Here is a 17036-nt window from a genome sequence, read left to right as displayed (position 1 = left end):
CGTGTTTGTTTGAGGTTGTAAATGTCTCTTGTGTTTGGATGCTTGTTTCTTTCCCTAAGTTTGCTTTTTTCTCAGCTATAATTTCATTGAATAGATTCTCGTTGCCTTTGCAGATTTGACCTCAGCTCCTTTTTATCTCGCAGATTCTCAGCTTTGGCCTCTTGATTACAATCCAGAGTTCTTGAATACTGTAGTCCTGCTCATCATTTTCTTTACTGATATTTGAATGTATGGTTTCCTCTACCTTATCACATACTTGGTGCGGGGAGTCCTTCTGTATATGTGTAGCCTTTATTGGTTAATAAATAAAGCTGCTTTGACCTATAACAGGGCAGAATAGAGTAAGATGGGAATTCCAAGCAGATAGAGGAGGAAAGAAGGCAGAGTCAGGGAGCCACCATGTAGCCACCAAAGGAGAAAGACACGAGCTATCAGCTGGAACCTTGCTGGTAAACCACAAGCCTCATGGTAAAGTACAGAATAGTGGAAATAGGTTAATTTAAGATGTAAGAGTTAGTTAATAAGAAGCCTAAGCTAATGGGTCAAGCAGTGTTTTGATTAATACAGCTTCTGTGTGATTATTTTGGTCTGGGTGGCCAGGAAACAAACAAGGAGCCTCTGCCTACATATACTCTTTCTTCTGCTTGGTCACATCTATTGGTAATACTTTACATGATTTTTATTGGACTTTTATTTTCATTCCCATGATTTCTATTTGTGTATTTTTGTTGAAATTTCAGTGTCTTTGCATCTTCAGCTACAGAGCCTAAGAACTCTGAAGCTGCAGCAGATTACTGATCTTCACAGCTGCATGTCTCCCCCAGGGTGGTCAATATTTAGAAATATTGAAAAGTACAAGACCATCTCTGTCTATACACTTGGTGCACTGGTTACTTTCCTCCTTCTCAAAACTTGGAGGACACAGCCCTCAGCTAGACCATTAGCTCCCCAGGGACTGTGATCTGGAGAATCTCCGGAGAATGGGAGAACTTGAACCACAGATTGAAAAGTGTGGTCAGCAGAGATCCTGGATAAAGAAAGTAAAGTTACTTAAGTAAAGACATCACCCCCAGAAGCCCTCCAATTACAAGTCATCTCAAGACACCTAGTGCAGCAGAGACTCTAGTGAAGTCTTCTAATAACGGGATAAGGAGCTTCAAGGCCATCTTCTATAACCCGGTAAAGTTTGTAGCAGTGTGACTGAGACATGAACCCAGCCATAAAACCTTCAATCTACAATCTGTCCTGCCTGCAAGAAATGTTGGGGCAATGGTGACACAGAATTCGTGAGAGTGGTCAACCCACGGACTGGTACAACTTGTGTATTACACCACACCATGCCATGAGAGGGAGTCAGTGCCTGACATTGTCTTGATGGCCAGGAACCAGGGGTAGAACAGACAGTCCAGAGACCCAGCATAGAACCAAACATGACTGGAAAAAAAGTCAATGAAATGATTCCTAATGATATTTTGCTATCCTTGTAGATCTGTGCCTAGCCCAATGCCCAGTTGTCATCATAGGGGCATCATTCAGCAACTAATGGGAGCAGATGCAGAGACCCACAGCTAAACACCAGGCAGAGCCAGGGGAACCCCATAGCAGAAGGGAGGAAGGACAGTAGGAGTCAGAGGGGTCAAGGACACCCCAAAAATGTGAGCTCAGATTTAACTAAGCAGAACTCATAGGGACTCACAGAATCTGAATAGAAAAACATGGACCCTGAGTGGGTCTGAGCTAGGTCCTATGCACATACATTATGGATGTGTAGCTTGATGTTCTTGTGAGACTCCCAACAATAGGAGTGGGGGGTGTCTCCAACTCTTTTGCCTGTGCTCGGGACCCTTTTCCTCCTACTGGGTTGCCACAGCTAGTCCATCATGATATGAGGATTTGTGCTCAGTTCAGTCTTATCGTGTTAGGCCATGTTCAGCGGATATCCCTGAGAGGTCTGCTCTTTTTATTTTTTATTTGTATTTTTTTTTTGAAGGAAAACAGAGGAGATCAAAGGGAAGGGGAAGGACTGGGAGGAGTAGAGGGAGGGGAAACTGGTCAGGGTGAGAGAAGAATAAAAGTTTTTTAAAAAGATGTCAAACACACACATAAAAAACATAAAGTAAAAACAGCTCTGGAGGGCACATGCCACTTCTTCAATACAGGCTCAAGATAGAGCCCACAAGTTTACTGACACCCTCTCCTGGGGAGTTCCAGACACCCTGAAAGAAGCTACTTCAACCTTTCATCCTTTTCCTTTCTCACTTTTTACTTTTACCCTTTTTCTTCTAGTACACTGTTAGCGTTTCCGGTTTATTGCATTCTTTTTTTAAAATATTTATTTATTTATTATGTATACAATACTCTGTCTGTGTGTCTGCCTGCAGGCCAGAAGAGGGCATCAGATCTCATCTCAGAGGGCTGTGTGCCACCATGTGGTCGCCAGAAACCGAACCCAGGACCTCCGGAAGAGCAGGCAATGCTCCCAACCACTGAGCCATCTCTCCAGCCCCTATTGCATTCTTTAAAGCTTTTTAATTCCCTGTTATATATCTTCATACGTTTTGCATTCCATAATAAGTTTATTTTATATTATTTACATTTTTATTATTTGGCACTCTTTTTTCCTTTTGTACCTTCTTAAAATTGTATTTTTAATATTTTATTTTGCTTTTGTTCATGTAATTCATTATTATTCAAGCTGTTTTATTAGTGGGATTCTCCCCTTCTTTTTGTTTTTATTTTTTCTAAATCCGTTTTCTTTTCACTTCCCCATCCATGACATACTTTCCCATTCTTCTTCTTTTTATTCTCTCTCGCTCTTTGTTTTGTTTGTTTGGTTTTGGTTTTCGAGACAGCTCTGGCTGTCCTGGGACCCACTTTGTAGACCAGGCTGTCCTCGAACTCACAAAGATCTGCCTGCCTCTGCTTCCCAAGTGCTGGGATTAAAGGTGTGTGCGACCATCGCCCTGCTCTTTTTCTTTCTTTTATTTAAGCTTGCTTTCTTTTTTCTCCTTTCTGTACTTCATATTCTTGCTATCTTCACATTTATCCCACATAATCTTCAGTTCCATAGCATCCTCTACATTAGTATTATACATTTCCGTTTTCTGGCTATTGTACTATATTACTGAACTCAGTAATTCTGAGTGTATTTCCACACCTTCCATTTCGTTCCTGTCACAGCAGCCTGTTCCCTCCTTGCTGGGGACTAAGCCTTGGAGAGCAGAGTGCTCGGAAAGAATAGCAGCAAATAAGCCAGTGAGCCATCTCCAAATCAGTAGACACCAAAACCACACACAGAAATGCAAGAATGAATGAAAAGAACAAGAATGAAATCACACCACAACACGACTCCTCCAAACAACAACAATAACAAAGCAACTATCTGGGCATGGTGGCACACACCTTTAATTCCCAGCATTCAGAAGGCAGAGGCAGGTGGAGCTCTTTGTGTGTGAGACCAGCCTGGCTTACATATCAAGTCTCAGGCCAGACAGGATATATAATGAGACCCTGTCTCAGAAGAAAACAACTGGATTCAAAGATACTGAAATAGGTAAAATACTGGGTGACTTCAGAAATTTACTAGTAAAAATACTTTAAGACTTTTAAAAGAAGATACAAACAAAAGATTAATTCAGTCAAGGGCCTGAAGAGGGAAGTCAGCTGCACACATACGCTTAGCAAAATAGATGAGAAAAAATCAGCTACATGGAAGTATAATTCAGCAAAGAAACTGAGATTTTGGGAAAATCGCACAAATAGAAATATTGTAAATGAAGCCAGGCGGTGGTGGCACATGCCTTTAATCCCAGCACTAGGGAGGCACAGGCAGGTGGATCTCTGTGAGTTCGAGGCCAACCTGGTCTACAAGAGCTAATGTGGTCTACAGGAGCTAGTTCCAGGACAGGCTCCAAAGCTACAGAGAAACCCTGTCTTGGAAAACCAAAAAGAAAGGAAGGAAGGAAGGAAGGAAGGAAGGAAGGAAGGAAGGAAGGAAGGAGGAAGGAAGGAAGGAAGGAAGGAAGGGAGGGAGAGAGGGAAGGAGGGAGGGAGGGAGGGAGGGAAGAAGGAAGGAAGGAAATGAAAAGATAAATCAAACAAAAAGCAAAGCAATGGAATCCTAGCAGATATAAAATGCTGAAATACCACATTATCTCCCCCCCCCCACACACACAATTTCCTATACCTTTTGGGAAGGCTCAGTGGGAACTCAGGAGCCTGTAGGTGAGTGTGCATTAGGAACTAGACCACGTCAGGAGTCAGGATCATAGAGTGCGTGCCACAAGGCAGGTGAGTTTCCTTACTGTACTGGACCTTTTCTCTGCCTTATCTTCCTCCTAGTTATAACGTGACAGAGAACAGGCCTTCTCTGAGTCCTGCTCAGGTACGCACTGTTCCTCCCTGGAGAAACGCTGTGGGATGGAATGACTATGTCAGGACCTCGAGAACCTTCGGAGAAGCTCCTGAGTTCTTTAGAAGCATAGGAAACTCTCCTTTCGCTCCTACCCAAAGCGCCTAGAAATTGACAGCAGAAGGGAAGGAAAGAATTCGGGGCGTGGCGGGGGAGGGACGTGCATCAGAAAGGGACAAATGGTGGAGCGAGGGGCGGTCCGGGAGGCGGGGCGGCCCGGGAGGCGGGACGCACCTCGACTCGTGCTTAACATGGCCACGCTGCGCAGACTGCAAGAGACGCCCCGGCACTTACTGGTCTGTGAGAAATCCAACTTCGGCCACAACAAGTCTCGCCATAAACATCTCGTGGAGACGCACTATCATAACTACAGGGTGAGTCAGATCCACCCGGCCTTTGGCCGTGGAGGTTTAGGGTAGAGCCTTTCTGGGCTTTCCTCAACGGGACCTTTTCGTCTTGCGGGGGCGGGCAGAGTCCGTCGCCAAGCATGCTGGGAACTGTAGTCTCTTCAGTTTACCGATCACTTTTCTTGGAGGTGTGTGGGACTACAACTCCCAGCATGCGCCGGACACAGGGCGGTGCTCCGCCCTTCAGGAACAGTGGAGTTTTGGTGTTGGTTTTCTGAGTTTGGTTGTTTAATGCCAGGTTCAGGATTGAGTCCAAGGCCCGAGGTAGCTAGGTGAAGATTCGGACAGGCACGGAGGAGTGTGACCTGAACAACGTGTAGCTGCCCTTCGCCCTAAATTTGGGCTGGTCTCTGTAGCTCAGCTTGTGCCTCTTTCCAAAGCACCACCGGGTTTGAGAAATAAGGAATTAAAACAAACAGACAAGAAAACCTACCTTAATACGATAGGGGCTTAAGCATTTTACACTTTAAATATCCGCTTGATATGTTTCTCAGAGACATTAACTGGCGTCCTTGTCACTCAGGCACAGGCTGATTGTTGGAGCTTTGCGGAACGGACTTTAACTGTGCCCTGGGGATCATTTGAAATCCGCGCGGGTTTTAAGTCTATGCTTCAGTTGAAATCTCATTCCTGAGGTCAGGGGTGTATCGCCTATTTTGCCTGGCCTGACCTGTTACGTTAGAAATGCATCTAAATGCATCCAGGAGCACATCTGTTTCTATTACACACCTGTTTATAGAATGTCCCTAAACTCCTTACGCTCCCGGAGCAGTTCCTTTGATTTCAGAGTAAACAAATCAAGGCATGTTGAATTATACTGTACTTCCTTGAATATAAAGTGTGTCCGACATAGCATGTATTGTGACTGTGCAAAAGATAAAATTTAAGCAAGACTTCCATTACATGTCTGCTTAGTCCTTTGCCTCACATGGCAATGCAGAAATGAAAAGCTTGAGTAATCAAATCTGTGTGCCTGAGATTTGATAGATTAAAAGCTTTGTTGCTTGGGCTGGAGAGATGGCTCAGCGGTTGAGAGCACTGACTGCAGTTCCAGAGGGCCTGAGTTCAATTCCCGGCAACCACACGGTGGCTCACAGCCATCCATAATGAGTTCCGGTGCCCTCTTTTGGTGTGAAGCCATACATGCACGCAGAACACTATACATAATAAATAAATCTTTTAAAAAAAAAAGTGTTGTCTAGCAGGGCAGTGGTAGTACACACCTTTAATCCCAGACAGAGGTGGGTGTAGATCTCTGAGTTCAAGGTCAACCTGATAATACAGTTTCTCTACAAGAAAAAAAACTTGTCTCAGAAACAAAACTTTAAAACGATTTGTTGCCTGTGTTTGTATGTCCCAGTAAAACCTGTGAAGGAATAGCTAGCAATTTTAATGTTTCGCTTCTGAAAACATGGTGTTGATCTTCATAGGATGTAACTGTGTTTGTACTTCCACATTCCAATAGGTTTCATTTCTTATTCCTGAATGTGGGGTGCTGTCAAAAGAACTGAAAAGCCTGGTCATGGAAATTGGGCCCTATTACTCTGTGAAGAGCTTACCTCTTCATGAATTAATTACACGTGAATTCATCCAGACCTTTGTAAAGAAAGGTAAGAAAAGGCGTCTAGCGTCTCATATGAACAAGGCAAAATGAAGAGCTTTCGGAAGTCCATAGCAAATACTGGGGTTCTTCACTTGTTCTCAGAGGGGCCTGTAGAGGATAGACCATGTGGTTAGCTGCACGCATTGCATCTCTGTTGGTATTGTTCATTCTCCTCCTTCCTGTGGCCTCTTTAGGTGACGGCTAGATATCTGACCAGATTTACTTAACCCTCGCAGCTACTTGGTGAAGTAGGTCGAATCCCTACTTAGCAGATGAGGAAGATTAAGTCGCTTTCGATTATTAGCTTGGTTAAGTAATTTCTATTAACTTAGAACTTTGCCTCAAAGGTTTGTCCTCTTGCATCTTCTGCTGGGCAGCTTTCTTTCTGCTTGTATCCCCAAGGTTACAGGTTCTAGTCTCAGTCCGTTCTCAGCCTGTTGTTAGTAAACCTGCACAAAAAGACCCTGAATGGGTCCAGAGTAGGAGCTTAGCATGTGTATGCTCTGACTTATCCCCGACGAGCATTGGGCTTATTGAGTGACTTAGAATAGTGCTGAACACTGACTGTTACCTACCTGGAAAATTTGTTGTCATGTGAAAATGATTCATAAGCAAACATTGTGAAGGGTTAATTCTTTTCCGTGAATTTCTTTTACAGGTTCATTCTCTGCATTAACATACAATGCAAGTATTGATGAAGACAATGCTGTCGCCCTCCTACCAAATGGTGACAACATTCACTTTTTTCTGTCTTTTTTCAATATAAAAGAAATCTGTATAGTTAAAAAAAAAACACCAAAACAAAACAAAAAACTCTAGGGTGTAGAGAGATGCCTTAGCAGTTAAGAGCATTGGCTGGTCTTCAAAAGACCAGGGTTTGGTTCCCACCCCCCACTTGGTAGCTCACAACTGTCTGTCTGTAGCTCCAGTTCCAGGGAATCCTGTGCCCTTGTTTGGCCTCCACAGGCACACATATGATGCATAGATATGCATGTGGGTGAAACACCCATACATATAAAAATAGAAAGAAATAATTTTTAAAAGGTCAAATCATATAGCTCTAAACACTAAAATAAAGCTCCCCTGAGCTTCAGACTTCCTTCTTAGATGGAGCAGTTTGATGTTTTCCAGAATTTTCTATGAATTTATAAGCATAAAAATTTTAACATTGGTTGTATTACGTTGTTTCTTAGTAGTCGAGCTGTATGGCATAGACATGTTCGTCAGTGCAAACAGTTGTGAGTTAGAGCTTTTTGATTTTTTGTGAGATGGAATCATGCCATTTAGCCCAGGTTGGTCTCGGGTTTTCATTCCCCCTGCCTTAGCTTCCCAAGTGCTGGGAATACAAACATGAACCAGCACATCCCTACCTGGCTCTAACATAGTTTTTAAATGTCTTGAAGATACTTGAAGTAGGAGCTGGAGAAATGGTTCGGCAGCTAAGAGTGCTTACTGCCATTGCAGAGGACCCAGCTCCAGTTCCCAGTATCCACATGGCAGCTCACAACTCAAGTTCCAGGAGATCTGATACCCACTTCTGACCTCCACAGGCTCTTTGGTGTATTTGCATACACCCAGGCACATAAATACACATAGAATTAAATCATTTAAATTTAAAGAAGAAGGTATTTGAAGTGATGTACAGACCAGAGTTTGGTGGTTTCTTACTTAATATTATTATTTCTAGTTTCTCTACTATAATATCTACATATGTATATATGATAGATAATATCACCAAGCATGGTATCTTCCATCTATAATCCCTGTATTTGGAAGGCTGAGGCAGGATGATTGCCACCAGTTTGAGGCCAGCATTAGCAAGTCCCAGGCCAGTAAAGTACATGACTAGATAATATCAATGTGTTTTAAATAAGTTCTTTATATGTACTTATACTGCTGTTTCACTGCCCAGTTGTCTACCTTCCTTAGAGAATATCAGCCTTATTTTAACATCTCTCTGTGGGAACTATTTTTTAATTTATAGGAAAATTAATTTTATCACTGGATAAAGATACTTATGAGGAAACAGGGCTTCAGGGTCATCCATCTCGGTGTTCTGGCAGAAAACCTATGAAGTTTGGTAAGTATTATGTGTGCTCCACTGGGCTCTAGCCAGTCAGTTTTCTTGTAATAAAATGTAAATGTTGGCCACACCTCTGGTCTCTGTTCAGGAAAGATAGGGCTCTTTCTTGCCTCTGAAATCCTGACTCAAAGAGCTGTTGGTTGTGCTTCCCAGGGGCTTAGTTGGTGCTATTCGACTGTTTCTCTTCGCTGTACACGGCCTTGAATAAGGGTTGTAGAACTGGACTAGTCCTTTGCGTGCAGTGGAGAGCAGCAACCTAGTGTGCTTGGCACACAGTTTCTTTATGAGTCCTAGTAGGAATTTACTCTCAAGTGAAGAGGTGGTTTTTTTTTTTTAAAGATTTATTTATTTGTTTGTTAATTATGTATACAGTGTTCTTTCTGCATGTTTGCCTGCATGCCAGAAGAGGGCATCAGATCGCATTACAGATGGTTGTGAGCCACCATGTGGTTGCTGGGAATCGAACTCAGGACCTCTGGAAGAGCAGCCAGTGCTCTCAACTGCTGAGCCATCTCTCCAGCCCAAGAGGTGATTTTGATGACACTCTGTGGTGTGGACTACAGTAACCAAGGCTACCACATACACAGTAGATTGGAGTTGACCTCCTGAAGACCTCTGCCCTTGATCTTTGACCTCGGAAGATTTAAAGTAGTTAAAACAGCTGTAGTAGAAATAACCCCCCAAGGGATGTGTTTTTGATGAAGGAAAAGGGGTGAAGAACAAAATAATCTGTGCTCTATATGTCAACTTACCAAAGCTTTAGGTGTTGCTCAGGGTTAGTTGTGTGTAATTTGAATGAAACATGGTTATTCCTTTTTCTACTTTAAGTTATTTCCATTGATTTGATGGATTTATCCCTTAACCTGGATTCTAAGAAGTATGAAAGAATATCTTGGTCCTTCAAAGAAAAGAAGCCTTTGAAGTTTGATTTTCTTTTGGCATGGCATCCTACAGGTATGGGGTATAAACTTTATAATGATACAGTGGTTTTGAAATCTTCCTGCTGGCAAGGTGTAATGGAGGGTTGAGTTGTTATGTATCACTGTGGTCAAGGGATACTGTTTACCTAGGGGTGTGGCCTTGTGAAGGAGCTGCTCTGACTTTCCAGATGTCTGCAGCACCTTAGGTCAGGGTAACCTGGTTCTGAAGCAGTCTGCCCCAATCTCTTTGGGAGAGCTTCACTGTGGCTTCAGAACGGCAACCCATATCTACTCCCTTCTCTCCCTCCCACGTACACCAGACAGCCTTGGCTAGAGTACTGTAAAGCAGCATCCGTTAGAATTATGTGTATGTGATCTGTTTATCATTATTACAGGATAGCACCCCAGACGGACTGTTAAATGTCAGATAGCTTTTGTTGTGACTTTAATTGATTAGAATACTGAATTTAGTACCAGTCTTAATGGTCATCAAGTATATTAATCTGCTTACAACTTCCACATGTATTGCTCCCTTTAGAAGTGTTCTTTGGTCCATTACCAGATTGCAACAAATCAGATTGTTGGGAGTTATGCTGGGGTAGGTACAGGGAGACCTAGTCCATTTTGGAACTCTATCCATCTGTCTGCTTCTCATGGAAAATTCTTGGATTCTGCCGACCCCAGATGGCTCCTGTCTGTCCAAATTTTCTAAAGTTTAATGCCTCTCCTCCTTCCGCATATGGTAAATATACAAGAGGGGGAAGATATTAACTGATGTTTCTGTCAGTTGGCAACTTCTCGGAGGGCTGTTCGTGCTACGGGTTCTCCAGAGAAACTAAGAATGGCCTGAGACTTTTACCATCTTCCAGCCAGCAAAGTCAGCCACAAGTGTCCTGGGTCAAAGACAGAGGATTTGATTGATCACGGTGGGAGCAGTTGACCGGTCTAGAAGCCCTGCTAGCAAACTTAGGATGAGTCAAGGGCCTGATACCCAGGAGCAGGAGGAGCTGGGTGTCTCAGCTCCAGGAGATAGAGTGAATTTACCTTGCCTCTGCCCTTGTTCTGTCGGGCCCTGGCTGTTGGAATAACTCACATGTCTACCACCCTCAGAGCGGGGCTCTCCTAAGCAGTCCGTGAACTCACCTGCCACTCTCCTTTTGAAACATCCTCACAGTCACACCTGGAAGTGAGCTTTACCACTAATCCAGTTTGACACCTAGAATTAATCAACACGTAAGAGAATTGGCATTTGTAAAGTTCACCAAATCCCACTTGGCGTGGAGTGGCACGGAGTTGGTGTAGTAATGCCGGCATATGCAGTGGGTTACATGACAGAGCAGAACGTAGAACCCAAGGAACTCAGTCGTTTTAGAGTGTATAATAGTGGGAGTAAGCCTACCTGCTCTGCTCACAGATGGGGGTGGGGCCATTCTTTCTATCTTACTGGACAGTGAACCAGCCTGCCCTGTGCTTTGGAGGGAATGTCTGTTCTGTCTTCCAAGGCTATTGGGTGCATAAACTTCTCTGAAAAGATACCATGAATTTTCCTGGGTCTTCAAAGGGATAGTTAGCAAGAGCTTCTATTACCATTCAGTTCCTCTGCTGTTTCCTATTAGATTGTACAAATACACTCCTTTCGGTAGAGTTCACTAGCATCCCTATAAAAGGAATACTTGGGGTTTATATAGGAAGTTGAAATTTTCTTGTTAGAGCGAGTAAAACAAATACAGACCTGAGCTGAAGGCGTCCTGTGTTTTCCAGGGAAAGTGAGAAGGGAGATTGTTCGTGATGCTTTAGCATAACCAGCTGAAAGCAACTTTAAGTGGTTGTACTTAGGATACAGCTTTGCCTAGCTTCCATTTTACTTTATCTTATCTGTTCTGCATAACTCAAAAGGGAATGGGAAACGTCTTGGGCATGGTGGTACTTACCTATAAAGGGAAGGGAGGCATGCAGAAGGATCACACATTTGAGGCCAGCTACCTACTGAGACCCTGTCTCAGAAACACAGAAGAAGAAAGGGGAGGTTGGAGTTGGGTCAAGACTCATCCAAGTTGTAACAGTGTTGACTCAACCTTATTTGGTGTGTTTTAAGGTGCAGAAGAATCAACAATGAGGTCATACTTCTCCAAATACCAAATTCAGGAGCATCAGCCAAAAGTGGTGTTGAGCACAGTGAGAGAGCTTCAGTGCCCGGTGCTGCAGAGCAGCTCACTTGCAGGAGAGCCGGAGGAGGCCTGCAGTGCCCTGGAGCTCCTTGACTGGCTTGGCGCTGTCTTCTGCAATGCGGACCTGTGGGTATATGAGCTCTTTGTTGCTTGTCCTCAATAAGAGTTCAGTACTTTGCATGTGGTTATGTAGTGGTTGTAAATAACGTTTTCTTTCCTTTTTATGGCAGGAATAACCAGCCTTACAATTTCATATCTACCTACTGCTGTCCCCAGCCAAGCACAGCGATAGCCCAAGCTTGTCTGTGCACAATCACGGGTTTCATACTGCCGGAGAAGATCCAGACCCTTCTGGAACAGCTGCGGTGAGAACCCTTCTTGGCTGTGTCTCTCACTTGTTGGTGCTACATTGGGGTGTTAAGGACTTTTGTTAGTGGGTACAAGGCAGGACCCTTCACACATTACTGGGACTCAAAGTATAGTAACATTTTAAATGTTGTAAGTGTTCATTAAAAACAACAACAACAAAAAAAAGAAGCTTTGTCTTTTTAAAGATTTATTTTAGTTATATGCACTTGTGTGTGAGTGCCAGTGGAGGCCAGAAGAGGGCTTCACATTCTCTGGGGCTGGAGTTACAGTTTTGAGTCTACCTATGTGGGTGCTGGAAAGCAAACTTGAGTCTTCTGGAAGGAAGTGCTTTTAACTGCTGTGCCTTCTGTCCAACCCTGCCATATGATTCTTGCTGACAAGAGACAAATGCTATTTGGAAGTACTTAACCCTTGTGGAAAGAGAAGGCAGAACCTCTGTAGGCTTCTTGAAATAAGCTGCTCATTTTCCTGGTTATGTTTTGAGCCATTTTGTTTTTAAAAAGTATACTGCTACTTGAAAACACTTCCATATTCTGTGGGACAAATTATGACCTATGGTATGTTAAAGAATTCTACAAATCTTTCATTTAGAATTAGGTAGTAACTCTGCATGGTGGGGGCATGCCTTTAATCCCAGCACTTGGGACCCAGAGGCAGGAGAATCTGAGTTTGAGGCCAGCCTGGTCTACATTGTGAGTTCTAGGACACCTAGGGCTATATAGAGAGACCCTAGATTTTTTTGTTGGTGTTGTTTTTGTTTTTGTTTTTTTTCTCCATTCTGAAAGTCAGACTCAAGGCCTTAAAAATGGTACGCAAGTGTTAAGCACTAAGTCTCCACCCTAGCAAGAATATTTACTATTTATGGGAGAGAGGCCAGTGAGATAGCTCAGTGGGTAAAGACACATGAGCCAGAACTGACAACCTGAGTTTGAGTCTCAGGATCCACAGAGGATATCAAAGTTGTCTTCTGACCCCCACACAGGCATACACACATTTTAAAACAAACAAAAACTCACCTTAATTGGAAGGAAGCTATTATGTAATTTGTGTGGGGTGGAGGTTATTCTCTTGGTCTTAACTGAGTTTTTCCGGGCTGTAACAGCTGCTGATTTTGTTTTCTGAGTGTTAATGTTAGTTAATCTTTATGGACTTCATAATATAGCACTAAGTATTTAATTTACATAGCCTAGTTTTTATGAATCAAAGTAGAGTCTCAGCTTAATTAGAACATCAGAAATACCCCTAATCCAGGATAATTTCGCTAACATGGATGTTCCTGACCTCTTATTTATAAGAATTTTCTTTCTTTTTCAGCCACTACTTTGATGAACCAAAGCTAGCGCCGTGGGTCACCTTGTCAGTTCAAGGCTTTGCAGACAGCCCTGTTTCATGGAGAGAGAACGAACATGGCTTCCAGAAAGGAGGAGAGCACTTGTACAACTTTGTGGTTTTTAGAAATCAGGACTATTGGCTTCAGATGGCCGTTGGGGCCAATGATGACTGTCCACCATAAGAAAATGCAAAATGTAAAACTGTGTTTGTTTGTCGTCGTATTTCCTCATTGTGAAAGGGTTATGTGTCACCCAGCCTTGTCATAAGGATTGACTTCTCAGATCAGCCTCTGCTTGCTGTCTGCTCTGCAGTGGCCCCTGGGCACATGCTGCTTGTCCACTGAGTAGCTCTGAGCTGATTTTTCTGTTGACAGGGCATTGCTTACTACAGAGTAGGGTCAACTGGAAGATGGGGACCAGCAGGATTGGGCCGCTTGGTGAGTTTTTTTAGGTTAGATAGGAATCCTTATCCTTGAGGCCCAGTCATGGGTGCTATTCACATATTAACTGTTCTAGTTTGGTTTTCTGTTGACCAGAGGCAACTTCTGGAAGGAAAGAACAATTACAATCCTTCATCAAGGGAAATTGAGGCAGGAACTTAGAGACAGAAACTGAAGCAGAAACCACAGAGGAATGCTACTTTTCTGACTTGCTCACCTAGCTTTCTTACATAGCCCAGGACCACTTGCTTAAAAGTGGCACTCCGGTATAAACATCTGGCTTCTACCTGATGTATATGTGTACCTGTGGGACTGGTGACACAGGGGGCATGGGCTTCTCTCTGAGGGGAGGACATTTTGGAGGGCAGTTACCCCTGCTTCAGTCTCATTAGGTCACGCTGCTCTGACTGTTATGGCTGAAGGCACAGAAAGAGTGTAGGGAGGGCTGGAATGTGAAGCGAAGGACCTCTCCCCTGTGGAGAAAAGCCGCCAGGGAGCTTCTTCAACACAGAACTACTTCATCCACCTCCAGCCCACACCCTGGCCTGAGCTTCTGAGGAGCCACCTTCCTCTATGGGTGAGGGGAAAGTGTGTATCAGGACAATGCACTGCTTTGTGGACACAGTGTTTCCTATTTCAGATCTGAGTATTTTGTGCCCTGTCTTAGTTTAGGGCAGGAGGCTCAAAGATTGAATTAGTATAGGTCTTAAATGGCCTCACTCCCACACTTGGAGGCCAGTTCTGGTGGCAGGTTTGGTGGTCATTTGAGACTACTGATCAGAGGCCTCCGTACTCTTCTGCGTGGGCTTCTTTGTATCTGTTTAGGCTTTCTTATAACGTGGTGGGTTCTAGTAAGGAACATTCCAGAAAGATAAGGCCCATTGTGAAAGTACTCAAGGATCCAGCTGGAATACTCTTGTTTATGACTCACTGATCAAAATTACTCTCATGACTAAGGGCTGAATTGACAGATTATACAGGAGCATGAATCATGGAAGTTGGTTCATTGGGCACCACCAGACCAACAGTTTACCATAGGCTGTATGGATGATATTCTGTATGGCTGAGAAACATCTCTTTTCCTCTTAGACTCACCAGTTGGACTTTCAAATTGAGTTTATGAATCTTAGCCTAATTTTTCCCCAGACAGAGTCTCATGTATCCCAGCCAGGCTGGCCTTGAACTTCCTGTTCAAGCTGTGTAGCTGAGTATGACTAGGAGCTTCTGATCCTCCTGCCTCTATTTTCTGAGAGCTGGGGGTATACGCATGTGCCACCATGCTAGTTTTAATGCAGCGCTGGTGACTGAAACCAGAGGTTCCGGCATGGTAGGTAAATACTTGACCAACTCAGCTACCTCTCCAGGACAACATTTGAAACTTTGGTGATGTTCAGAATGCTGAACTGATCAGTAAGGGGCTAGCTCATTTGTAAATTTAATATTCTGTGCTTTCAGTTTAATAGGATGGATGACTGTCCTGGTTAGCCTCAGCCGTCAACTTGACATGGCCTAGAATAATCCGAAGGCGTCTCAATTGAGAAATTGCCTAAGTCATTTTGATCTGTTGCTATACCGGTGAGGGAATGTCTTGATAGATGACTAATATCAGAGGGCCCAGCTCCCTGTGGGCAATATAATACCTAGGCAGATGGGCTTGGACTGTGTAGTGTTTTGAATAGATACGGCTCCATAGATTCTTGTACGCATGCTTGGCACATAGGAAATGCCACTATAAGAAGGTATGATGTTGGAGGAAGTGTGTCACTGTGAAGGCATTCTTTGAGGACTCATATATGCTCAAGCTATGCCCAGTGTGGTACTCAGTTCACTTCCTGCTGTTTGTTTGTCAAGATGTAGAACTCTCAGCTCCTTCTCCAGCATGGTGTCTGTTTGCATTCTGCCATTCTTCCCGCCAGGATGATAATGAACTAAACTTCCGAAACTGTACACCAGCCCCAATTAAATGTTTTCCTTATAAGAGTTGCTGTGGTCCTGGTGTCTCTTCACAACAATAAGACAGACAGTGTAAGAGGGTTAGCTGAGCATGAAGCTGTGAGCAAGCCAGTGAGTGAGCCAGTAAGCAATGTTCTCCATGGTTTCATCCTGAGTTCCTGTTTACCCTTGGCTTCTTTACTACAGATGTGGTGTGACCAGCCAGACTCCTACTCCTTCCCCGGTGCCTTCCCCATCATGGTAGAATGTATCCCCTAGAACTATAAACCACAAGAACCTTCTCCTCCCATAAATTGTTTCTTGTCACGTATTTAGTCACCACAAAGAGAAAAGTTAATCTGACAGATGAAGGAAGTGGGTGATGGTGGAGAAGCCGAGAGCGCCTGGTCTACCCAGCTGCCTACATTACCAACATAAATACTCAGTGACCCATGTTCAGGTTTCGTTTTTCACAAGTGAGAAAATCAGCACCTTTCCGATGTTACCAGAAGCATTAACAAATTCCCCAACTTGGAATGTGATCTCAAACCCAAAACAAAATGTCTGTATTTTCCCCCAATGACTGTGCTTCAGTCCACTCTGGGGAAACAGGGCAGATGTTCTTCCATCTACAGTAACTCCGCATGTCTTCCTTAGTGGGCTTAGTTTGCATTTCTTTGATGGTTGGTGAGACTGGACTTTCCCCCTCACACAAACTTGTTGGCCATTTGTATGTTTTTGTTATGTTTTGTTTTGTTTTACAAATGTCTCTTTAGGTTCTTTGCCAAAGTTGTGAACAGTTTATTGTAGAGACAGTAAGGCCAAAAATAAAGGGCTCAAAGTAAGAATCAAAATCAGTGTTGAGAACAAGCTGGGTCCCGTTCTAAGCTTCTCTGCTGCGAATGAAATAGTGTCTTTTTCAGGCTGTGCTTTACCTTGCAGAGACTATTTTATAAGGAGCCTTTTTCTTACTCCATTTTGAGGAAAAGGAATGAGCATCAACCCTGGGTAGAGCCCCAAACTGCACTCGTCTAGCCCAGACAGAGAAATGACCCTCCTGGAAGGAGAAAGGGAGCATACATTTGTCAGGGTGAACTGAGATCATAGGGGCACATGGGTGTGTCGAAAGCTTATCAGAGAAACCAGGCTCAAGAACTTAACAGACATACCAGACAGGAAGGGTGATGGACACCTAAGTTTGTGGTGGTGGTGGTGCCCCCACCAAACTATCATGTGATACCTGGTACATGTGATCAGAGATTGGCAAGCAGAGGACTCCAAGCCTCCATTAATCTTTCCCTTACTAAGCTTTGTTGGTAGAATAGTGAATTTTCCTTAAAGAAACACATGCCGTTTTCTTTGAAAAGCAACA

General features: G+C 43.6%; 1 protein-coding gene across 1 annotated transcript; it reads left to right on the top strand.

Moving 5' to 3' along the window:
* Window positions 1-4622: 4622 nt before the first annotated feature.
* Rpp40 (ribonuclease P/MRP subunit p40) lies at window positions 4623-15712 on the top strand. The gene is made up of 8 exons (XM_048427957.3): window positions 4623-4785; window positions 6284-6428; window positions 7080-7148; window positions 8406-8501; window positions 9333-9458; window positions 11520-11718; window positions 11823-11957; window positions 13276-15712. The coding sequence occupies exons 1-8, from the start codon at window positions 4663-4665 to the stop codon at window positions 13472-13474; spliced, it is 1092 nt and encodes a 363-aa protein (XP_048283914.3). The 5' UTR covers window positions 4623-4662; the 3' UTR covers window positions 13475-15712.
* The last annotated feature ends 1324 nt before the right edge of the window (window positions 15713-17036 follow it).

This window comes from Myodes glareolus, chromosome 14, assembly GCF_982192425.1.
Source record: "Myodes glareolus chromosome 14, mMyoGla1.1, whole genome shotgun sequence".
Lineage (NCBI taxonomy): Eukaryota > Metazoa > Chordata > Mammalia > Rodentia > Cricetidae > Myodes > Myodes glareolus.
This window is presented reverse-complemented; position numbering and strand designations above follow the sequence as displayed.